The sequence below is a fragment of the Bison bison genome, unplaced genomic scaffold (genome assembly GCF_000754665.1).
Source record: "Bison bison bison isolate TAMUID 2011002044 unplaced genomic scaffold, Bison_UMD1.0 scf7180017864291, whole genome shotgun sequence".
Classification (NCBI taxonomy): domain Eukaryota; kingdom Metazoa; phylum Chordata; class Mammalia; order Artiodactyla; family Bovidae; genus Bison; species Bison bison.
Genome location: NW_011494863.1, coordinates 10,389,745 through 10,409,779, shown reverse-complemented (window position 1 = coordinate 10,409,779; position 20,035 = coordinate 10,389,745). Strand labels below are relative to the sequence as shown.

The 20,035-nt window shown below is 44.5% G+C and overlaps 1 protein-coding gene across 3 annotated transcripts in view; it reads left to right on the top strand.

The window, feature by feature from the left end:
- The first annotated feature begins 5,591 nt into the window (after positions 1–5,591).
- The window catches only part of SH3TC2 (SH3 domain and tetratricopeptide repeats 2), a 54,972-nt gene continuing 40,528 nt past the window's right edge, over positions 5,592–20,035 (top strand). For 2 of the 3 annotated variants that reach the window (XM_010850507.1, XM_010850506.1), the window contains exons 1-2: positions 5,592–5,829; positions 17,178–17,276. In XM_010850507.1, coding sequence (XP_010848809.1) covers positions 5,778–5,829; positions 17,178–17,276 — 151 coding nt within the window. In that variant the 5' untranslated portion in view covers positions 5,592–5,777. Of the gene's footprint in view, positions 5,830–17,177; positions 17,277–19,781; positions 19,906–20,035 lie in introns of those variants that run through there. The other variant, XM_010850508.1, reaches the window with a different exon arrangement.

Here is a 20,035-nt window from a genome sequence, read left to right as displayed (position 1 = left end):
TGAGCATAAGAGTTCAGTAAGCATTTATTATTATTAATGTCCATTACAAAAATAGCTGTTAAAGTAGGTGACCAGTAATGCTCAATGAATAAATAGATAAGTGATGAAAGAAACAGAAGTTAAGAGGCTTACACTTGGCTCCCTGCATCAGTCTGGTTCATTCAAATGGAATGACTGTTTCCTAAACTTGTCCTCAGTGACAATCCTAGCACCTTTGCTAATGGCTTTTCCTGAGTCTGGGATTCTCTTCCCATTTAGGTCTGTCTGTCAAAATTCAATCCTTCAAGGCCCTCAGTCACACCACTTCCTCCATGAGGCTTCCTTTGCTTTAATCAATAGGATATGCAAACTTTCTTCTCATGTCTCCAGTATATCTGTATACTGATGATTGATTCCAGTAGAGGCCTTTACCTTGAACTCCAGACTTCTGTACCCTCCTGCCTGTTCAAGGTCCTCAGGCAGATGGAGAACAGACTTTTCATTCTCACCCTGTCCACCCACCCACTCAGCCAAGCTTACACCCCCTGCAGGACCCCATCTCGGGTCATGGCTACCTTGCTTCTTGCAGGAGCTCAGGCCCAAACATGGGGAGCCATGATTTACCCTTCCTTCTCTCACAGCCTGCATCTCATCCACAGGTAATTCTGCCTCTACCTTCAAAATAAGCTGGAATCTCACCACACTCACTACCTTCACTGCTACCTCCTTGACCCAAGTTGCCCTCTCCTCTTGCTCGGATTTTTGCAGTAGCCTATGATAGGTCCCGGAGAAGGCGATGGCACTCCACTCCAGTACTCTTGCCTGGAAAATCCCATGGATAGAGGAGCCTGGTAGGCTGTAGTCCATGGGGTTGAGAAGAGTCAGACATGACTGAAGCGACTTAGCAGCAGCAGCAGCACGATAGCTCCTCTGATTCTTTCAGATCATAAGTCACTCCTCTGCTCAAAACTCTGCAATGGCTGCCATTTCACTCATAGTGAAAGCCAACCTCCTTAAAGTGGTCCAGTAAGCCCTGCATCTGCAGGATGATGTTACCACTCCCCTTGTATTGGATAATCTTCAGTTATCCTCTGGAATCCTCTCTCCACCTGTTTCTCCACTGCTCTGGGCCCCTTGGAGGCTAGCCTCTACAGGTGTCCTCAACTCAGCTCTCTCACACTTTGGTTTTAAGTTGTGTTCAGTCAATGGAAGTTGGGAGGTGAGAGGATGGAGTATTATTCCTCTGGCCCATGTGCGCACATGGCCTTGTCTAGGCCACAGCTGTGTTCCACTATTAATAACACAGGGCCTGTCATCAACCTTGGCCTGCAGCCAGCTCTTGCTAGGTTCCAACAATGACTCTTTCCTTTTGTCCTTTCAGGCTTCCCTTCAGGATGTTAATGGCTTCTTCATCTTCCTAGCCCTGCAGTACCTCACCATCCTTGCTGGTTTTCTCTAACTCTGCCCACACTTTTGTAAATAGCTCCTTCTTTAAACTGTATTTAATTACTCCTTTGGAGGTACCCTCTGCTTCCTGCCCCACTGTTACTCTGCTCAAGTTACACTCTCCCTGGCTCTTCCCCTAGCATGCTGGGTACTCTCTTGCCTCAGGGCCTTTGCACCGGCACTTCCCTTTTCCTGGCAGGCCTTCTCCTAGATGCCCATGATCTCCTCCACCCCCCAAGTCACTCAGCTGTCACCTTCTCAGTGACCATTTCTTTTTTTTAACTAGATATTTTTTTTAACATTTTATTTTGTATCGGGGTATAGCCAATTAATAAACAATGTTGTGATAGTTTCAGGTGAACAGAGAAGGGACTCAGCCATTTAGTGACCATTTCTTTCTCCACCCTTTGGAAAATTGCAGCCCCTCTACTCTGATGGTTCCCCCCCCCACTTTTGTTTTTTCTGTAACACTGTCCACTGTCCAACACACTGCATAAATTACTTATTTATTCTGTTTCTTGTCTTTTTTCCCTTATTAGAATGTATGCTACACCAGGGAGAGTCGTTTGTCTGTTTTGTTCACTGCTGTGTCCTTACAACATAGATCACAGCCTAGATTAGTGGGATGCACTATAATTTTTTGTCCACTGAATAATGTGATTGAATAAGTGGCCTGTTGTTCTTATCTCTCATGTAATCTGCATTTGTTTCCTTGGGCTGCCCTTACAAAGTACCACAAACTGAGAGGCTTAAAACAACAGAAACTTAATGTCTCATAATTCTGGAGGCTAGAGGCCCCAAATCAAGGCATTTGCACGGCCATGCTCCCTCTGCAACCTGCGGGGAGAATCCTTCCGTGCTTCTGGTGGTTTCTGACAATCCTTGGTGTGCCCTGGCCTGCAGCTGCAGAATGCTAATTTCTCCATTCATTGTTACCTTCTGTGTATCGCTTCACAGGGTGTTTTTGTTTGTTTTTTAAAAAAGGTAACCACTCATATTGGATTAGGGGCCTATCCTACTCCAGTATGAACTTATCTGAACCTAAATAATTACATCTACAACAATCATATTTCCAAATAAAGTCACATTCTCATGTACTGGGGGCTAAGGCTCCAATATATCACTTTTGGGGGCCACAATTCTGCCTATAAGATGGTCTTTCAGTTCTTCCAGTGAATTTTAGTATCCAAGTACATATCTTATTACCCAACTAGATTGTAAATTTTATGAGAAAAATTCAATTTTTCATCTGATGTAGCAAACTGGCTGGTCTCAGGCTGGATGTGACCTACATCTGCCCTGAAGTACTGGCCCAACCATACAGTGATTTGGAAAATGTTCTGAATCAGTTTGTGAACATTTAAAAATTTGGAAACTATACCTGAAAATCTGAGCGTCTGGTTTTCATAATAAATCAGAATGTCTGGTCACATACCAGAGGAACATTGTGCCATGTTCTTCGTTGCCTGAAGCCTAGCAATGGTTTGTCCTTGGACTGGATAGTACCTTCTTCCTTACACACACACACACACACACATCTATATCCTAGTGGATTTGCTTCTCTTAGAGAACTTTGACTAATATAGTCTTCATCCAAAAATGTCCATTACTATTACCTTGGTTCAAGCCATCATCATCTCTCTTCTGGATGTTACAATTGTTGCATACTTGGAATTCTAGTTACAGCCTATTTTCCAAGGAGCAGCCAGAGAGACCCTTTATAACCATAAGTCAGTCATGTGACACCTCTATTTAGTGTCCTCCCTTGGCTCCTATCTCTGTCAATGTAAAAGCTGAAGTCTTTAGATGGCCTTCAAAGTCCTACACAATCGGCCTTCATCTCTACACTCTGCCCTGCCTCATGAGACTCCAACCACACACGCTTTTCCTTTAGCTCTCTAGGCAAGTTCCAGCCTTAGGGCCTTTGTACTTGCTGCTCTCTGTCTGGAAAGCTCTTTGTTCTGGCTAATTCGTCTGAGCTTCCCATAAGCAGAACACTGCTTTCTTGTATCTCAAGAGAAGCAATGAGTTTTTCCAAAATGGACCATTTAGTTCAGATTTGCCAAAATGTGTGTCTCAACCAACTGCCTGAGGCTGTCCTCTCTGAGCTGGCCTGGGGATCCTTTCATTGGTTGGTCTTGATCATTTATAATTTCTGACCTTCATCGTTGCACCTGTATAGAAATGGTGTTCAGCCAAGTCAAGGAGAAATGCTAAGTCTGAGCATTCGACATCATTTGCAAATTATACCATGGTTTCTCTTCACCAGTTCTCACATATCTCCCAAAGTTCTGAGTGGTTGCTTTGTAAAAAAAATCCTTGCCCTTTTATCTTAGGCCCAAGAAAACATCCCAATTCATACGTAAAACACTGTGCTTTGGTGAGGGGAAAAGATATGAGACACATTATGGGAAGTGGATACTTTAAACTGATTTGTGCAGAGAAAACATCTTCCATGGTAGTTCTGTGATCAGAGAAACCCTGTGTCCCTGCATTCCTGGCCCCACTCCAGGCGTCCACTCCTGCGCCCTCTGTAAGTGGTCAGCTAAGCTCCAGAGAGCTCAGCATCAGATCACCAAATCCTTCCTTACTGTAGTCATGGAAAGATCCTGAATATTAGAAAAGTAAAGCCCCTGGACTGTGGAATCAACAAGATCTGGCTCAAGCCCTGAATCTGACATACATAAATGGTGGGGCCTTCGGCAAGTTATACATGCGTTAGCTTCCTCACTTACAAAATAAAGATGATAATGCTAATATTATGGGTTGTTATGGGACTTAAATTAAGTAATGTATGATGAGTGCCTAACCCATAGTGAACATTCAGTCACTGGGAATCAAGATGGGTTAGCACTGAAACTGAAGTCAGACTTCGGAGATATGGTGGAGAACCCGTCACCTGGGACTGAGCTGGGGTGTGTGATGGACACCCCTGATCACTCCAGTGAGACTGATATCTAGGTGCTCCTTCATGTTGTATTCCCAGTGCTCCTCCCAGAATATAAAATGGACCAGGCCACCTCCCTCCTTGAAGTGGTCATGTGACTGGCTGCAAGTTCAACCTCCAAGTAGCCTGCACAGCAGGACTACTTGCTTTCCCTAGGCCACACCTCCTCACTCTTTGGACCACTCAGGAGTGACCTTTGCTCTAGGCATTAAGGAAACAATAAGTAACTTATGATCCTTCAGCTTGGTTGCTGGATCAGTCATGCCTCTGTCTAACGTTACTGGCATATGGCCATATTTTCTCCATCTTCCTTAGGAGATGCCATGGGAGGTTTTCTGAAATTCAGCCATACTGTCTCAACTACATCCTACTGCTCTGCTCCTTATTGTTGTTAAGTTGTGTCCAACTTTTTGTGACGCCATGGACTGCAGCATGCCAGGTTTCCCTGCCTTCACCATCTCCGGGAGCTTGCTCAAACTCATGTCCATTGAGTTGGTGATGCCATCTAACCATTTCATCCTCTGTAAGCCACTTTCTCCTTCTTCCCTCAATCTTTCCTAGCATCAGGGTCTTTTACAATGAGTTGGCTCTTCGCATCAGGTGGCCAAAGTGTTGGAGCTTCAGCCCCAATCCTTCCAATGAATATTCAGGGTTGATTTCCTTTAGGACTGACTACTCCTTAAACAAGATGGAAAAGAGTTTGGTCTGGTGTGATCCATTTTGTGTGCATATTTGTAGCCTTAACATACTTGGTCCTCTAACCTCTCATCTGTAAGATGTTGGGTTACATCAGGTGACTTCTTGGATTTCTTCTGACTTTCTGATTTTGGCAGCCAGGGCTGGGGGTGAGGTGAAATGCTGTACCCACAGCTCCAGCTTCACCCAAATAGCTAAGGTGGGGTGTTTGCAGAGAGAGACTGGGTGGGGAGCACTTTCCCAGCAGCAGGAGAATCAGTGTGGGCCAAGCCAGTCAGGGAGGGAGAAAGAACAGAAGCAGCCTTGATTCCTGAGATGCTCTCTGCCTCCTCCTCCTGTGCCACTCCCCCACACCGTCCACCCGCACAAGAACCAAACTGTGTATCTCAATCCTAGAATGTGTGGAATGTGCCACAGCCTGATAGGCATGAAGCAATCTGCAGAGAGGCAGGGAGGAGCTCTGCTCCCCAGTCAGAGGCCCGACAGTGCAAGGACTATGGGTCCTGAGGGCTGGGTGGCCCCTCCCATCCTCCCTGGGCCTGCTGCCGCAGCCAGGATATCAAAGGCTGCATTGTGCTTTGAGCGGGACTTGGTCCCTCGTGTGCCAGGGAGGAGGCGGGAGGAGGGACACTGCTGGGAGGCTGTCTCCTCCCAGTGCTCCTCTGGCTGGTGTTCCCAGGGGCCTCGGCCTGGGGAGGATGGTGCACACATGGGTGGCTGCTTCTGCATCCCTGGGGAGCCAAGTCTGTCCTGGGGCCCAGGTGAGTTTCCTGGGGGGAAGGGGGACCCCGGCCTGTGGAATGCCTGAGGCGGTGGTGGGTCCACTGAAGGCTTAGGGATCTGCTGGGTTGGGGAGCTACTCTTCTCAAGATGGGTAGATGGTTGCACTTTCTGGCTTCTTCTCCTCCCTTCCTCTTCCTCACTTAGTATTTGTCATTCTGACATTGTGAAAAGGGAGTGAAACCTGGGAAGCATCTACTTTTCCTAAAGAAAGAGGCTTTGAGCTCACTCTAGGAGGAGAGAAGGCTGTTTTTGGCTGCCACTCCCAGGGTGTGACTAAGCCCTTCCTTCCTTTTTTCCCAAGATGCCCCAGTTCAGGAAGAAAGCTCAGGCAGTTGGTTCCTCTGGGGACCAGCAGTGGTCATAAACTTGGCCTTAGTCACTCAACCCTATTTTTGTCAGGGTTAACGTTACTGGAGGAAAACAGGCAGTTTCCTGCCTCCTACCTGTTACAGTGTGTGTGTGTGTGTGTGTGTGTGTGTACGTCAAACTGAGGTCACTCAGAGTTGTTGCTCTAAGAAACTGTCAAGTCATCTGAGGCTTGACATACAGTGACCAACCCTGCTGGTTTCACTGGGACCAGGGCTTTCCCAGGATGCATTCAGCGCTAAAACCAAAACAGTCCCCGGCAGACTGGGGTCACTGGGCACCCTAATGCAAGCTCCTTGCTTCTTTTCAGAGGGAGACCAAGGTGAGGCCCAGTGGTCTCATGTATGGCATTCACCAGGAGGAGCTGTGGCTCTGTGGGAAGAGTGTGGATTGAGGGAGGACTCTCTTGGAAGACAAATGAGCATTAAACCAAGAAATTATTCCTAACACTTGTTAGGATTCCATGTCTTCTTGGAGCACCACCATGTTTCCTTGGAGGGGGAGCCCAGGAGAACCTCTATCCAAGGTTTTCTACTCTCTGATAGACAACTTCCCCCTGTAGTTTTGTGACCTGGGCTCGATTAGGTGGAAGGCACTACAGGTTCCTAAAGCAAATCTGAAGCAGCCATGTTCTGCTTCCTCTGCTTGAAGTTCCAGCCTAGGCACCTTGGTATCTCCAGCAGGGAGAGGCTCCCACACTAAAGGTAACCCAGACTTAAAAATTCCCCAAATAATGCCCTTGGCACTAAATGCACGACCTATAGCTAAAAAACATTTTGCTTCTCCAAATGTCTAAAATGTACACACTTTTCAGACCCTCTCCCTAAATCCTGCTGTCCTTGTACCCCTTGGGAGCAGACATTGCATGGCAGCTGCAAGAATATGAAGGACCACTGGTCTGTACGGCAGGGAGCTGCATTCTAGATCTGATTTGGTTTATCTCCTCTTAGGCATCCTCACAGTTAATCACCCAGTCTTTGAGGTTAGGTCTTGTCTGGATTTGCCAGACAAGGTCTTGGTTCTTTGATTTGCCTTGAGCAATTTATTTATTAACCTTTCTGTGTTTCAGTTTTCTCATTTGCAGATTTTATGATATAATTATGCTTTCCTTATAAAGTGTTGTGGTAGGGATTAAGTCTACATGAAAAACAGTTAAAACAACCTGACACAGTTAATTAAGCCCAGTAAATAAAACAAGGCACATTAATCGCATCTCTATGACTCTGGCATATCACGCTCTCTCTCTAGGTCTCCCTTTGCTCATCTATAAAATGAGGGGGTTGTAAACTCAGCCTGTGGAGGTAAATTAGGGAGCTCTGCTCCTGGTCCCTGACCCCCCAGCTTCAGCCTGAATAACCCTACTTCTGTTTGACATCCTGTTGTTTAGCCCAAGATTTCATGTAAAGAATTCTGCAGCTTGAAAGAAACAAACCAACACTGAAGAAAACAATCTTAAAGTTCTTATGACACTATCATTCAATTACCTTATTATTTCACCACATTTTTGCTGTCCAATTGGTTAGCATCCTGGATTCACTTTTTCACCAGTAGTCAGCCTGATTTTTATTTCTATTGAGGCTTTTCATGCCATCTCCCCAGTTTTCTGTACTTGTCAGGGCCTTTCCCTGGGGAGGATGATATGGTATTGTAGGTCTGAGGTCAGTTGTTGTAAACATCCCCTTCTAGGTTCCCCTATTTATCCTAGAGAACGGGAACAAGGTACACAAGCTAGAGTGACTTAATAGTATGTGAGTTTGGCAAGTCTCTTATATTCTTTGAACCTCAGTTTTCCTGTCTCTAAAATGAATATAATGATAGTATCTGTCACACAGAGTTTTTGTGAAGATCAAATCAGATAATTCATCTCATGGATTTAGCAGGGTCTGGCTTTTGATAGCCGCTCAGTAATTGCCTGGAAAATCCCATGGATGGAGGAGCCTGGTGGGCTGCAGTCCAGGGGGTCACTGAGGGTCGGACACGACTGAGCGACTTCACTTTCACTTTTCACTTTCATGCATTGGAGAAGGAAATGGCAACCCACTCCAGTGTTCTTGCCTGGAGAATCCCAGGGACGGGGAAGCCTGGTGGGCTGCCGTCTATGGGGTCACACAGAGTTGGACACGACTGAAATGACTTAGCAGCAGCAGCAGCAGCAGTAATTGCCGGCTGTTTTGTTAACTAATAAGGACCACTCCAACATTCCTTCTCCTATGCCTGACTCCACTGGAGTAGGAGTCGGTGCTCCTCTTTCTTCGGCTGCTTCTGCCATTGTGTCTGTTTCAGTGGGAGTAAACAGTTAGGACCAACAGTCCTCAGGGGTTAGGGAGGCAGGAAAGGAGAAGGCCTGATAGCACTATGCCCTGGACCGCTGCCCAGCTGGTCTGCAGTGGAGTGACAAAATGAAAAACACCCTTCCTGACGCCCCCCAGGTGTGCTGTATTCTCACACATGGACTCTGCCTGCAGCGTTTGTTCCCATGATGCTTCTTACTTTGGACATGGGCAGGGGGTAGGTTTCTGGTAACTGCCATTATTTCTGACTTCTGGACCCCTGGAAATTCTTGCCACTGTTAAACCACAGTTGCTTAGTTAAGATCACAGAGCAAGCTCATGTCAAGATTTGCTGGCCTAAAAGCTTCTAGCACTGCCGCCTTATCTTTCAACACTATCTTGAAGAGATCTGGCAGATTTATACCCTTATACAGAGGATGTGGGAGAGATACATTTGCCTACATTGATTGCTGTTGTTTGTAACTTTCCTTTCAACCTTTGTTGGTAAATATGAATCATCAGTAGAATTATAAGAGATGGAGGGATGAATGCTGACAATAGTAAATCATGATTCACATTTGAGCTTTAACAAACTTGAGACATTTTGAATATACTGATAATAGATAATATGAGAACATTATGCAACTTTCTACTTTATGTCCTATTAGCTTCAGAGCTTCTTTATTTCTTTCTTTTACTTTTTGGAAAAATAAAAGATTACAGATACAGTTAGAGTCCCCTGGTAGTTTTTCCCAATCTTACTCCTCACTCTCCCTCCCCCAAACTAATCACATTCATGAATTCAGTGGTTCTGTGCCCTCACTGCATATCTGTATACTCACGAGTGTTCATTGGAAGGACTGATGTTGAGGCTGAAACTCCAATACTTTGGCCACCTGATGTGAAGAGCTGACTCATTTGAAAAGACCCTGATGCTGGGAAAGATTGAAGGCAGGAGGAGAAGGGGACAAGAGAAGATGAGATGGTTGGATGACATCACTGACTCAATGGACATGAGCTTGGGTAAACTCCGGGAGTTGGTGATGGACAGGGAGGCCTGGCGTGCTGCAGTCCATGGGGTTGCAAAGAGTTGGACACAACTGAGTGACTGAACTGAACTGAATTGAATCTTGTAAAGAATTTATTATTACGATTTTTTAACGTAAAGTGATATTATTATGCAGCCTGTTTTTTGTTTTTTTTTTTTTAATAATTCAACACTATGATCTAAGATGGGCTTCCCTGGTGGCTCAGATGGTAAAGAATCTGCCTGCAATGCAGAAGATTCAGGTTTGATCCCCAGGTCGGGAAGATCCCCTGGAGAAAGGGAATAGCAACCCATTTCAGTATTTTTGCCTGGAGATGTACAGAGGAGCCTTGTGGGCTACAGTCCATAGGGTCACAAAGAGTCGGACATGACTAAATGACTAACACTACTAAACTATGATCTAAGATACATTCATGTGGATAAACATAGCTGTAATTCTAATTTGATATTTGTCGCAACAAGGACAATGTCAGTTCACATCATAAAAACTGCTGGTGGTATGCTTGTCAAGTCAAAGAAATAAAATGTGTGTGGAGAAAAAAAGCATGCAGGGAAATCTTTACTGTTTAGTTTTCTTAAATTTGGGAGTGGTGGTGAACAAGTGGGCCCAAGGAGAGACTGAGAGAGAAGTGGGAGTATATTCTCATTTCCAGCAAGTTTCTGTGACTGAAATATCTCCTGAGTTGGAGACCTTAGACTTCAGTGTTCTGAGGTTGGGTTTATGTAGTGGAACCGGCAAGATCTATACCCATAATCTGGATGGCCTCTGACTCTGTATGACTCTGGTAAAATCACTACTTCTCTCTGGGCCTTAGTTTCTCAACAGTAAAATTAGGAGTGGAATTCAGTGATCTCTGTTCCTTTCAAATATTCATTTTCTGTAATTATTGCCTCTCCTCATTTTTATGTCTCATATTTAAAATGTCAAGATGCCTTCCCTTTTCTAACTTTAAAATACAGTGTTATTCACTGTATTCCCTGTCTCCTCATTTGCCAAGATCACAGTCCACATTCTCACTCACACTGTGGACTGTCACACAGTTTTCAGCTATGCTCCCTGCGTCTCTTTCTTGCCTCTCCCTGTCCTTTCAGTGCCATCCCAGGTAGAATTTCCACTTTTGTTTTGCCACACCCATGCTCAAGAATGTTCCATAGCTCCATATTGCTTGCTATATCCATTCTAAATTCCTTTGACTTCTTTATAATGTTCTCCTTATCCTGACCCTACCATATTTATCAATTTTAGCTCCACCATCCTGACCTCTCCAGTATGTTGTCAGCTCATGTGCATGCAAACATTTGCTCCTGTCCTGCTGATCTCTTTACCAGTAATCCCATTTTTCTACCACCTATATAAATCTACCAACAAAATAAAGAGGGAGCCATAGACTGGGAGATAATATTTGTAAATTACATATCTAATACTTGTATCCAGAATAGAAAAAAAAAACTTATAACTCAGTAATGAGAAAATAAATAATCCAATACAAATTTTCAGAGAGTTTCATTCAGAAAATATAGGGATGGAAACCATACATGTGAAAAACGCTCAGCATCATTAGCTGTGCTCAGTTATGTCTGACTCTTTGTGACCCCATGGACTGTAGTCCCACCAGGCTTCCCTGTCCGTGGAATTTTACAGGTGAGAATACTGGAGTGGGTTGCCATTCTCTTCTCCAGGGAATCTTCCTAACCCAGGAATTGAACCCAAGTCTCTTGCATCTCCTGCATTGGTAGGCAGACTCTTTACCGCTAGTGCCATCTGGGAATCCCTCATTAGTTATTAGGAAAGTGTAAATTAAAATGAGATAAAACCACACACCTACTAGAATGACTACAATTAAGAAGACTGATACTAAAGTGGTGTGGATGTGGAGAAACAGGAACTTTCATGTGTAGCTGATGGGAATGCAAAAGGTACAGCAACTTTGGAAAGCAGTTTGGCAGGTTTTTTTGAACTAAGCGTTGGTAATTTTCTCTGACCAATAATAAAAATAAAACTAGCTTCCAGAAAGTAATTTATTGATTCACAAATGAAAAGTCCAGGGATTATTTGTTTCAAGTATGTCTGGATCAAAGTATTTAAATGATTTTAACTGATTCCAGCTGAGCTATTTGAAAACCTAAAAGATGATGCGGTTAAAGTGCTGCACTCAATATGCCAGCACATTTGAAAAACTCAGCAATGGCCACAGGACTGGAAAAGGTCAGTTTTCATTCTAACCATGAAGAAGGGCAATGCCAAAGGATATTCAACTATTAGGTTGATTTCACATGCCTCCCATGTGATTTCATATGCTTCCCTGATTTTACCAAGGTTTCCCTGGTGGCTCAGCTGGTAAAGAATCCTCCTGCAATGTGGGATACCTGGGTTTGATCCCTGGGTTGGAAAGATCCCCTGGAGAAGGGAATGGCTACCCACTCCAGTATTTTGGCCTGGAAAATTCCATGGACTGTATAGTCTATGTGGTCGAAAAGAGTCGGGCACGATTGAGCGACTTCACTTTCACAAGCTAGCAAGGTAATGCTCAAAAACCTTCAAGCTAGGTTTCAATGGTACATGAACCAAGAACTTCCAGATGTACAAGCTGGATTTAGAAAAGGCAGAGGAACCAGAGATCAAATTGCCAATATCTGTCGAATCATAGAAAAAGCAAGAGAATTCCAGAAAAACATCTACTTCTGCTTGATCGACTATGCTAAAGCCTTTGACTGTGTGGATTACAACAAACTGTGGAAAATTCTTCAAGATATGGAATACCAGATCACCTGACCTGCCTCCTGAGAAACCTGTATGCAGGTCAAGAAGTAATAGTTAAAATTGGACATGGAACAACGGATTGGTTCGAAAATGGGAAAGGAGTACATCAAGGCTGTATATTGTCATCTTGCTTATTTAACTTCTATGCACAGTACATCATGTGAAATACTGGGCTGGATGAAGCACAGGCTGGGATCAAGATTGCCAGTAGAAATAACAACAACTTCAGATATGCAGATGACACCACCCTAATGGCAGAATGTGAAGAGGAACTAAAGAGCTTCTTGATGAAGGTGAAAGACAAGAGTGAAAAAGCTGGCCCTAAAACTCAACATTCAAGAAAACTAAGATCATGGTATCCGGTCCCATCACTTCATGGCAAATAGATGGGGAAAAAGTGGAAACAGTAGCAGATTTTATTTTCTTGGACTTCCAAATCACCACAGACTGTGACTGCAGCCATGAAATTAAAAGACACTTGCTCCTTGGAAGTAAAGCTATGATAGACCTAGACAGAGTATTAAAAAGCAGAGATATCACTTTGCTGACAAAGGTCCGTATAGTCAAAGCTATGTGTTTTCAGGCAGTCATGTATGGGTGTGAGAGTTGGACCATAAAGAAGGCTGAGCGCCAAAGAACTGATGCTTTTGAACTATGGTGCTGGAGAAGGCTCTTTTTTTTTGGATAAGACTCGAGTCCCTTGGACCGCAAGGAGATCAAACCAGTGAATCCTAAAAGAAACACACCCTAAATATTCTTTGGAGGGACTGATGCTGAAGCTGAAGCTCTAATACTTTGGCCACCTGATGCAAAGAGCCAACTCATTGGAAAAGACCCTGATGCTGGGAAGGAATGAGGGCAGGAAAAGAAGGGAGCAACAGAGGATGAGATGGTTGCGAGCATCACCAACTAAGTGGACATGAACTGGGCAATATCTGGGAAATAACGTAGGTCAGAGAAGTGTGGCGTACTGCAGTCCATGGGGTCACAAACAGTCCAACACGGCTTAGCAACTGAACAACAATTCCAACAACCTTTCCCACTCTGTTTAGAAAATCGCTAGCTACCCCAAGTCATGCAAATACTCTTCTATATTTCGCTCCAAGTTTTTTTGGTATCTTTTAAAAAACAAGCACCTAAATAATTCTGATGCAGATCATCCACAAATCACATTCTGGAAAACTGTGATTTTTCTTCTCTATACCTCACATGTTCTTTAAGAGCTGTGCGCCCTGCCTTCTCCCCCAAACTGAGGTCAACATCCTGAACTTCCTTATTCAAGATGGGATCATGCCACAGACTCTCACGGTCCTTAGGCAACTGTCTCTTCTCATGGACACACAAAGCTTGCCAGGACTAGGTGTAAGTAAGTGAGCTGGCATTTCTGGGGACCATGATGGCCAGAGAACAAATGCCCCGTAGAGGTGGCAGCAACCACTCAGTGCCAGCTGACTGTTGCCAGATGAGCATGAGGGCCCCAGACTATAGTTCTTCCAGTATTCAAAGCAAAGCCAAGCATCTGGGTTATGTAAAACATCCTGATTTCTAAATGATGTAGAGCAATTTAAATCTTAAAAGTGCACAGTGTAGAGGAAAAAAAAGAAAAGAAAAATGTTGGTGGGTTTTTATGGCCCGTGGCCTCTGGTATACCAGTTTTCAAACTCTATCCTAGAGTAGGGAACCAGGCTGCCACTCAAAGTGATTCTAGGACCTGCAGGATTATTACCTGGGAGCATATTAGAAATGCAGAATCTCAAGCTTGCAACTACTGAGGCAGAATCTGCTTTATCAATGAGTGCTGATAAGTGTTACCCGCTCAGTCGCATCTGACCCTTTGGGACTGTAGCCGGGCAGATTCCTCTGTCCATGGGATTCTCCAGGCAAGAATACCGGAGTGGGTAGTCATTCCGTTCTCCAGAAAATCTTCCTGACCCAGGGATGGAAACAGGGTCTCCTGCATGGTAGGCAGATTCTTTACCGTCTGAGCCACTAGGGCAGTTTATCAATAGCCCAGGTGATTCATTAAAGTTTGAAAACCTCATGCAGATATGTGGTTCTTACTGACTCAAATCAGAATCATTTGGGGAACTTAAGAAAAATACCTGCATCGATGTGGTGACGTCGCGCTCTTCCTGTCTCGGCTTAAGCAGCACCTGACAAGGAACAGACGTTCAAGGCAACAGGACCACTCTTCTCATTTGCCCGGGCCCCTCATCTCCCCTTCCTGCCTGTTGGTGGTGTGTGTACGGCAGGTGCTGCGTGAATCACGTCCCATCTGGGTCTCCTGCCCCTCTGTCTCAGGGCATCGGCGGGGCCGGGTGCTCAGACGCAGCGCGGACATTCTCACCTCGCTTTCCCGGAGGGTCTCGCGAGGCGTCGCGCCGTGCTAGCCTCTCTGTGCGTGAATATCCCATCTGCCCTTGCGGTGCCCCTGGAGCGCTCTAGTTTTTCCCTCAGCGGGTGAAGCTTCCAGTTCCCAGCGAGCCCCTGGGGTCCCCCCTGAGGTGGTGCATCTCGTTGAGTAGCTGTCTTGGAGTGTCGAGATGATAAGGGAGGCAACGTGCCTCGTGGTGGTTGTCCTCACTGTGTGCTGTGAGGACTGACTTGGCCCTCGTATTCTCCCTTCTCCGGGGTTGCACGGGGGAGTTTGAGCGACCATGGAGGGTCCGGCGAGGCGAAGCGGAGCCTCTGTGAGACATTTCAGCTCCTTGTGAGGTAAATGGAGGAGTATGAGGCCTCATGGACGTTTCGCTTATCTTGCCTCAGGAACCCCCTCCTCGCAGCCCTTCCCCAGCCAAAAGAGAACTGGCCTCCCTTGAAGTGCCTCCGTGGGCCCAGTGGGGAGACGATGGGTGGAGGACGACGCTCCCTGAGTCAGAAAGCCTTCTCTAGCCATTCGAGAGCGAGCCTAGGGGCACTGGACCTCCCAGCCTCCGCCCCTCCAAAGCGCACAGAGGATGAGGGGTGGGCTGACCTCGCGGTGGGGTGGAGCACTGCTCTTCCTGGGAGAGGGGGAAGAAAAAAAGAGAGAAATCAAAGGAAAGGAAGAGAAAAGAAAAGTACGTGTGACTGGGTAGCATGATGAAGGACATAAATTAACATTTTTGGAGATGAGGCCTAGGCACTGATATTTTAAAAAGTCAGTTTTTTCAAAAGCCAGTTGGGTGACTTAAATAGGTAGACAGGGTTGAAAAGCACTCAGATCAAGCCTTCACCTATAATCGGGAAAAGTGAAATCTGAAAAAAATGGACAAATGAAATATCCTGACCAGTGTCACTTAACCAGTGTATGGGAGAATCTGATTTGTGCAAACTCATCTCTCATGATTCTCAAGCCAGAAACTTTTCTGCTGCAGTTACTTTGGTTCCTGGGGGCAGAACTACAAAATGATCTTGGTAGACTATAGCTCATTACTGTTGGCTTCCAGGTAAGCTGCCTCATTTCAGCACTAACAAGATTGCTACATGAAAAGCTGTGAGCTAATGACCCCGCCTTCAGCACATTCAAGCCTAAATTCATTTCATTCTCCCTGTTCATTACCCTAAAAAAGTGCTAACTGTTTCTGCTATGAAAAAATGGAAGATCCTCAGCTTGGGATCAAAATCCCACTGAACAGGCATGGAAGAAGGCAGACTTCTGGCAGCAATATGAGGATTTGGGTTCAAGGTTAACCAGCCATGATTGGATGGTGCATGATTACTTCATTCCTTATCACTCTTGGACTGCCTGAAGCACAGGTCCAGAATGCTAACCTAATAGATCTGCTTGACTTTGATCCACCAGCATTTTACAAATGAAGAAGTTGGATGGATTAGATGACTGACTGACAATTAGTAGCTGAGCCCAGATTCCTAATCCCTATTTCCAGTGTCAGGTATTGCTTGATAATATTCTGACCCCATGGTAGAGTCCTTGAGCAGTGTCATGTTCAAAAGAACAGAGCAACCAACAATAGTGGGTTAAGAACTTGAGTTCTTTTGTTGTATTTTGAGGATACATGAAAGAGGCCCACATTCCATGTCAATACTTTCAAATTTCCCTTCTGTTTTTTTTTTTAATCTACTGCCTTGTGCTTTATAACTGCACTTTTCTTCTCTTTTCAACTCTGTGCCATCAAAATAGCCTCCTCCTTAACCCTAGTATGTGCTATGATCTTCTCTTTTTCATTCTGGTTTTACAGCTGCAAAGACTGAGGAGGAAAAAAAATTCCATACAGCAACGGTCTCCAACCTTTTTGGCACTAGGGACTGATTTTGTGGAAGACAGTTTTTTCCAGTGACTGGGGGTGGGAAATGGTTTTAGGATGATTCCAGCATATTACATTTATTGTGCACTGTATTTCTATTATTATTACATCAACTCCACCTCAGATCAGTAGGCATTAGATCCTAGAGGTTGGGGACCCCTGCCATACAGAAGTCTGTATAGTGGGCAGACAGAAGGATAGTTTGGGGCCAATCATAGATGTCAGGGCCATTACAACCATGCCCTAGTCACCTCCCTCAGGATGTTACTCTCAATTGCTCTGCTCCAGCATTTCCATTATCCACCTTGCTGTAGTCAGATTTGTTATGACCTTGTAGGCCCAGCATATATTGAACACGTAAGCCATGGGACTCACTCTGACCTGTAGGTGGAAAATCTGTTTTTTTTTTTTTTTTTCCCCTTTTTTAAATATAGTGGAGATATCCAGGCTGCTGTAGCATTGGGATAGCATGCTTTAGTTGAGAACTAAATAATTCTAAGGCAAAAGTGATAATAATTAGAATTCTTCTGGACCACCAGCCTGGAGAAAAGAATGATTTCTGACAAAAACTTGTAACCCTTGCTTATGGCTTACTTACACTCTCACAAATGACCTTTCATTTGATCTTCTCCAGGTAAAGATACTTCTTCCAAGGATCCAACCATATCGAGTGAATTTGTATCCTCATCTGAAAATAAGGAAAAATGTTTCCTGCCACAGAACATGATTCCAGGTATCTAAACCCCAAAGACAAAACTTATTTAAAAATATTTTTCATGTAGAATGAAAAGAAAGGGGGTTACAGTAACCCCCTTAACAGTCTCATCTTCAAGTTCCCTCCCTCTGATCCTTCCTGGGCACCACCATTAAATACATCTTTGTAAGCATGACCTTGACTATGATATTCACTTGCCCACAAATATTCCACTGCTCTTCATTGTCTGTGTGATTTAAGCTAAACCACTCAGCTGACTCTGAAAGCTTTTCACAACCTGGTACATATTAGGAGCTCTATACATATTTGCTGTATTAAATAAAGTATATATCACCAAGTAGATTTTAAGGTGCTGAAGGGAAGGTGCAATTTTTTGAATAATTAAGTGTTCTACATAGTATGGCAACCCACTCCAGTACTCTTGCCTGGAAAATCCCATGGACAGAGGGGCCTGGTAGGCTGCAGTCCATGGGGTCGCTAGGAGTCGGACATGACTGAGCGACTTCACTTTCACTTTTCACTCTCATGCATTGGAGAAGGAAATGGCAACCCACTCCAGTGTTCTTGCCTGGAGAATCCCAGGGACCGAGAGCCTGGTGGGCTGCTGTCCATGGGGTCGCACAGAGTTGGATACGACTGAAGCGACTTAGCAGTAGCATAGTACCTAAAAGAGTTGTTTGTACATATGTAACTGGTGCTCAGAAAATGTTTGGTAAATAAATACATGAATGATTGAATAAGTCCATGGAGGTCTTGTTTGTCTTCTATATACCACCTTATACAGAGGTTATTAAATATATAAAGGAATAAAGGGTTGAGTATGTGGGATGAGATTGGTTGAGCAGAAGGGTGTCTGAGTGATTCTTTCAGAAGGGAAAAAAAAGATTTTGAAATTAAAGTAGAAAAAATCTTTTTCTTAATACATATTTTTCACAATGTTATCCTTAAGAGACTTTAATGAAACTGGCAAAGACAACCATCCTCAGAGAGAGAGGTATACCTGAGCTGAACTTTGTACTGGAAATTCTGAGGATAAACCTGGGGAAAACCCAGTTTCTATTATCCAGTAACAGGTACCGTTTTTAATGGCAACTCACGTACAAAGCACATGCTAAGTCATGCCTGCATCTACTTCTCATCCTCACATACTCACTTCTAGGAGGTGGCACCACATTCTGCATTTCAAAGGTGGCAAACAGAGACTCACAGAGTGTAGTAAGTTCCCCAGTGCCACACAGTTAATACACGAGGAGAAAGGGATTCAATCCCCAGTCCTTGTTTGTAACCATAATGCCCTGTTGTTTCCCAAACATGTACTTCTCTACAGCATACAAAATCAAGATTTGTGAAAAAAGATCCGCAGTATGAATGTTTCAAAGGATATGTACTATGTAAACAGATAGTGTATAATGTCATGCCACATTCTTTCCCCCATTTTAAATTCTGTCAAGCTTCTTTGTTGACTATGAAAAAACCTTGCCCTCTATTTTTTTGCTGTTCTGTCAATCTGCTTATCTGTCTGTCAGCTTGGGCCATCTCTGAAAAAGCTGAATCGCCAACCATCTGTTGTTTCATGAACACAGTGGAGTCAGCATTTTATCCTATCAGTGAATGAAGGCAACTGAACAAAGGGTACGTGTAGGTGAAACTTAACCTCCTGAGCCAGAACTTGTCCATCTTTCAGCATTTTCTGCCATGATGCTGTTTCCAAGAAGGTCATAGTGTGGGAAGGGGAGACTCAGCTCCAACTGCCAACCTCTTCTTCATGAGGAAGAGTCACAGTCAGTCAATCAGATACATTATCACGATTAAACCGCTAGTTTTCAGAAAGATTAAAGAAGTGACAAAATGTACTTTGCACTAAAAGTAGAGTGAACCTGATTTATTCCCTTGTCCTCAGTGGGCACTGTAGGATCCCACATTGGCCTAGAGGTGTTGCTCTGACTATCAGCTCTCACTGGTTGAGATCCAAAAGCAGTCTGCTTGTTTAAATCCAGGTCTTTTGAGTTCCATAACCATGAACTCAAGTGCATGGCAAGGAGATTCACTTTGAAGGGGCCATCACTTATCAGGAGCTTTTCTGGGGGAGTTTCTGGAGAGGAGTGTGGATCAGGCTTTGGAAGGACAAGAAGTTTAGTGAAAAGAAATCACAGAATCAGTTAGTGTCAAGGTTAATTACAGTGTAACATGATGAGGGCAGTGAGCAGAAACTGCTGGAGTACTAGGGTAGGGATGGGGGTTTGTGAGGGACAACAGTTAATGCTTAATGTGTTTGTTGAATGTTTAGTATGTACCCAATACTGAACAGAATGCTTTATGCACATAATCTCATTTAGTAAGCCTCTTAAAAATTCTGTGGGATTGTACTGTAAAAGCTCTTCAGCTAATGAGAAAAGTCAAGTGTAGAGGGGTAATTAACTGCTCAGGGTGGCACAGTTAACAAAGGCAGAGCCAAGCCTTGAGCCCAAGTCTGTGTGACTCCTCCTCCCTGGGCTTTACCTCCTCCCAGAGATCAGTGTTCAGTGAGGCTACCAGATGAACATTGGACCTGGACTGCTGAAGATGGAGGACTTGCATGAGATTAGAACACAGGCCAGGGAGGAGCGGAGTGGAATAAACATCCACCTGAAGCTCTCGCCGATGTCAGGTCAGTGGGTATTGTGTTGGAGCTGGCCTGCAGCCACAGCATTCCCGCAACTTCTGCGTTAGAGACAAGCCTTTATAAAGATAGAAGTTCAGGCTGCCTGTGTGCTCAGGCGAGCATGACAAGGACTATC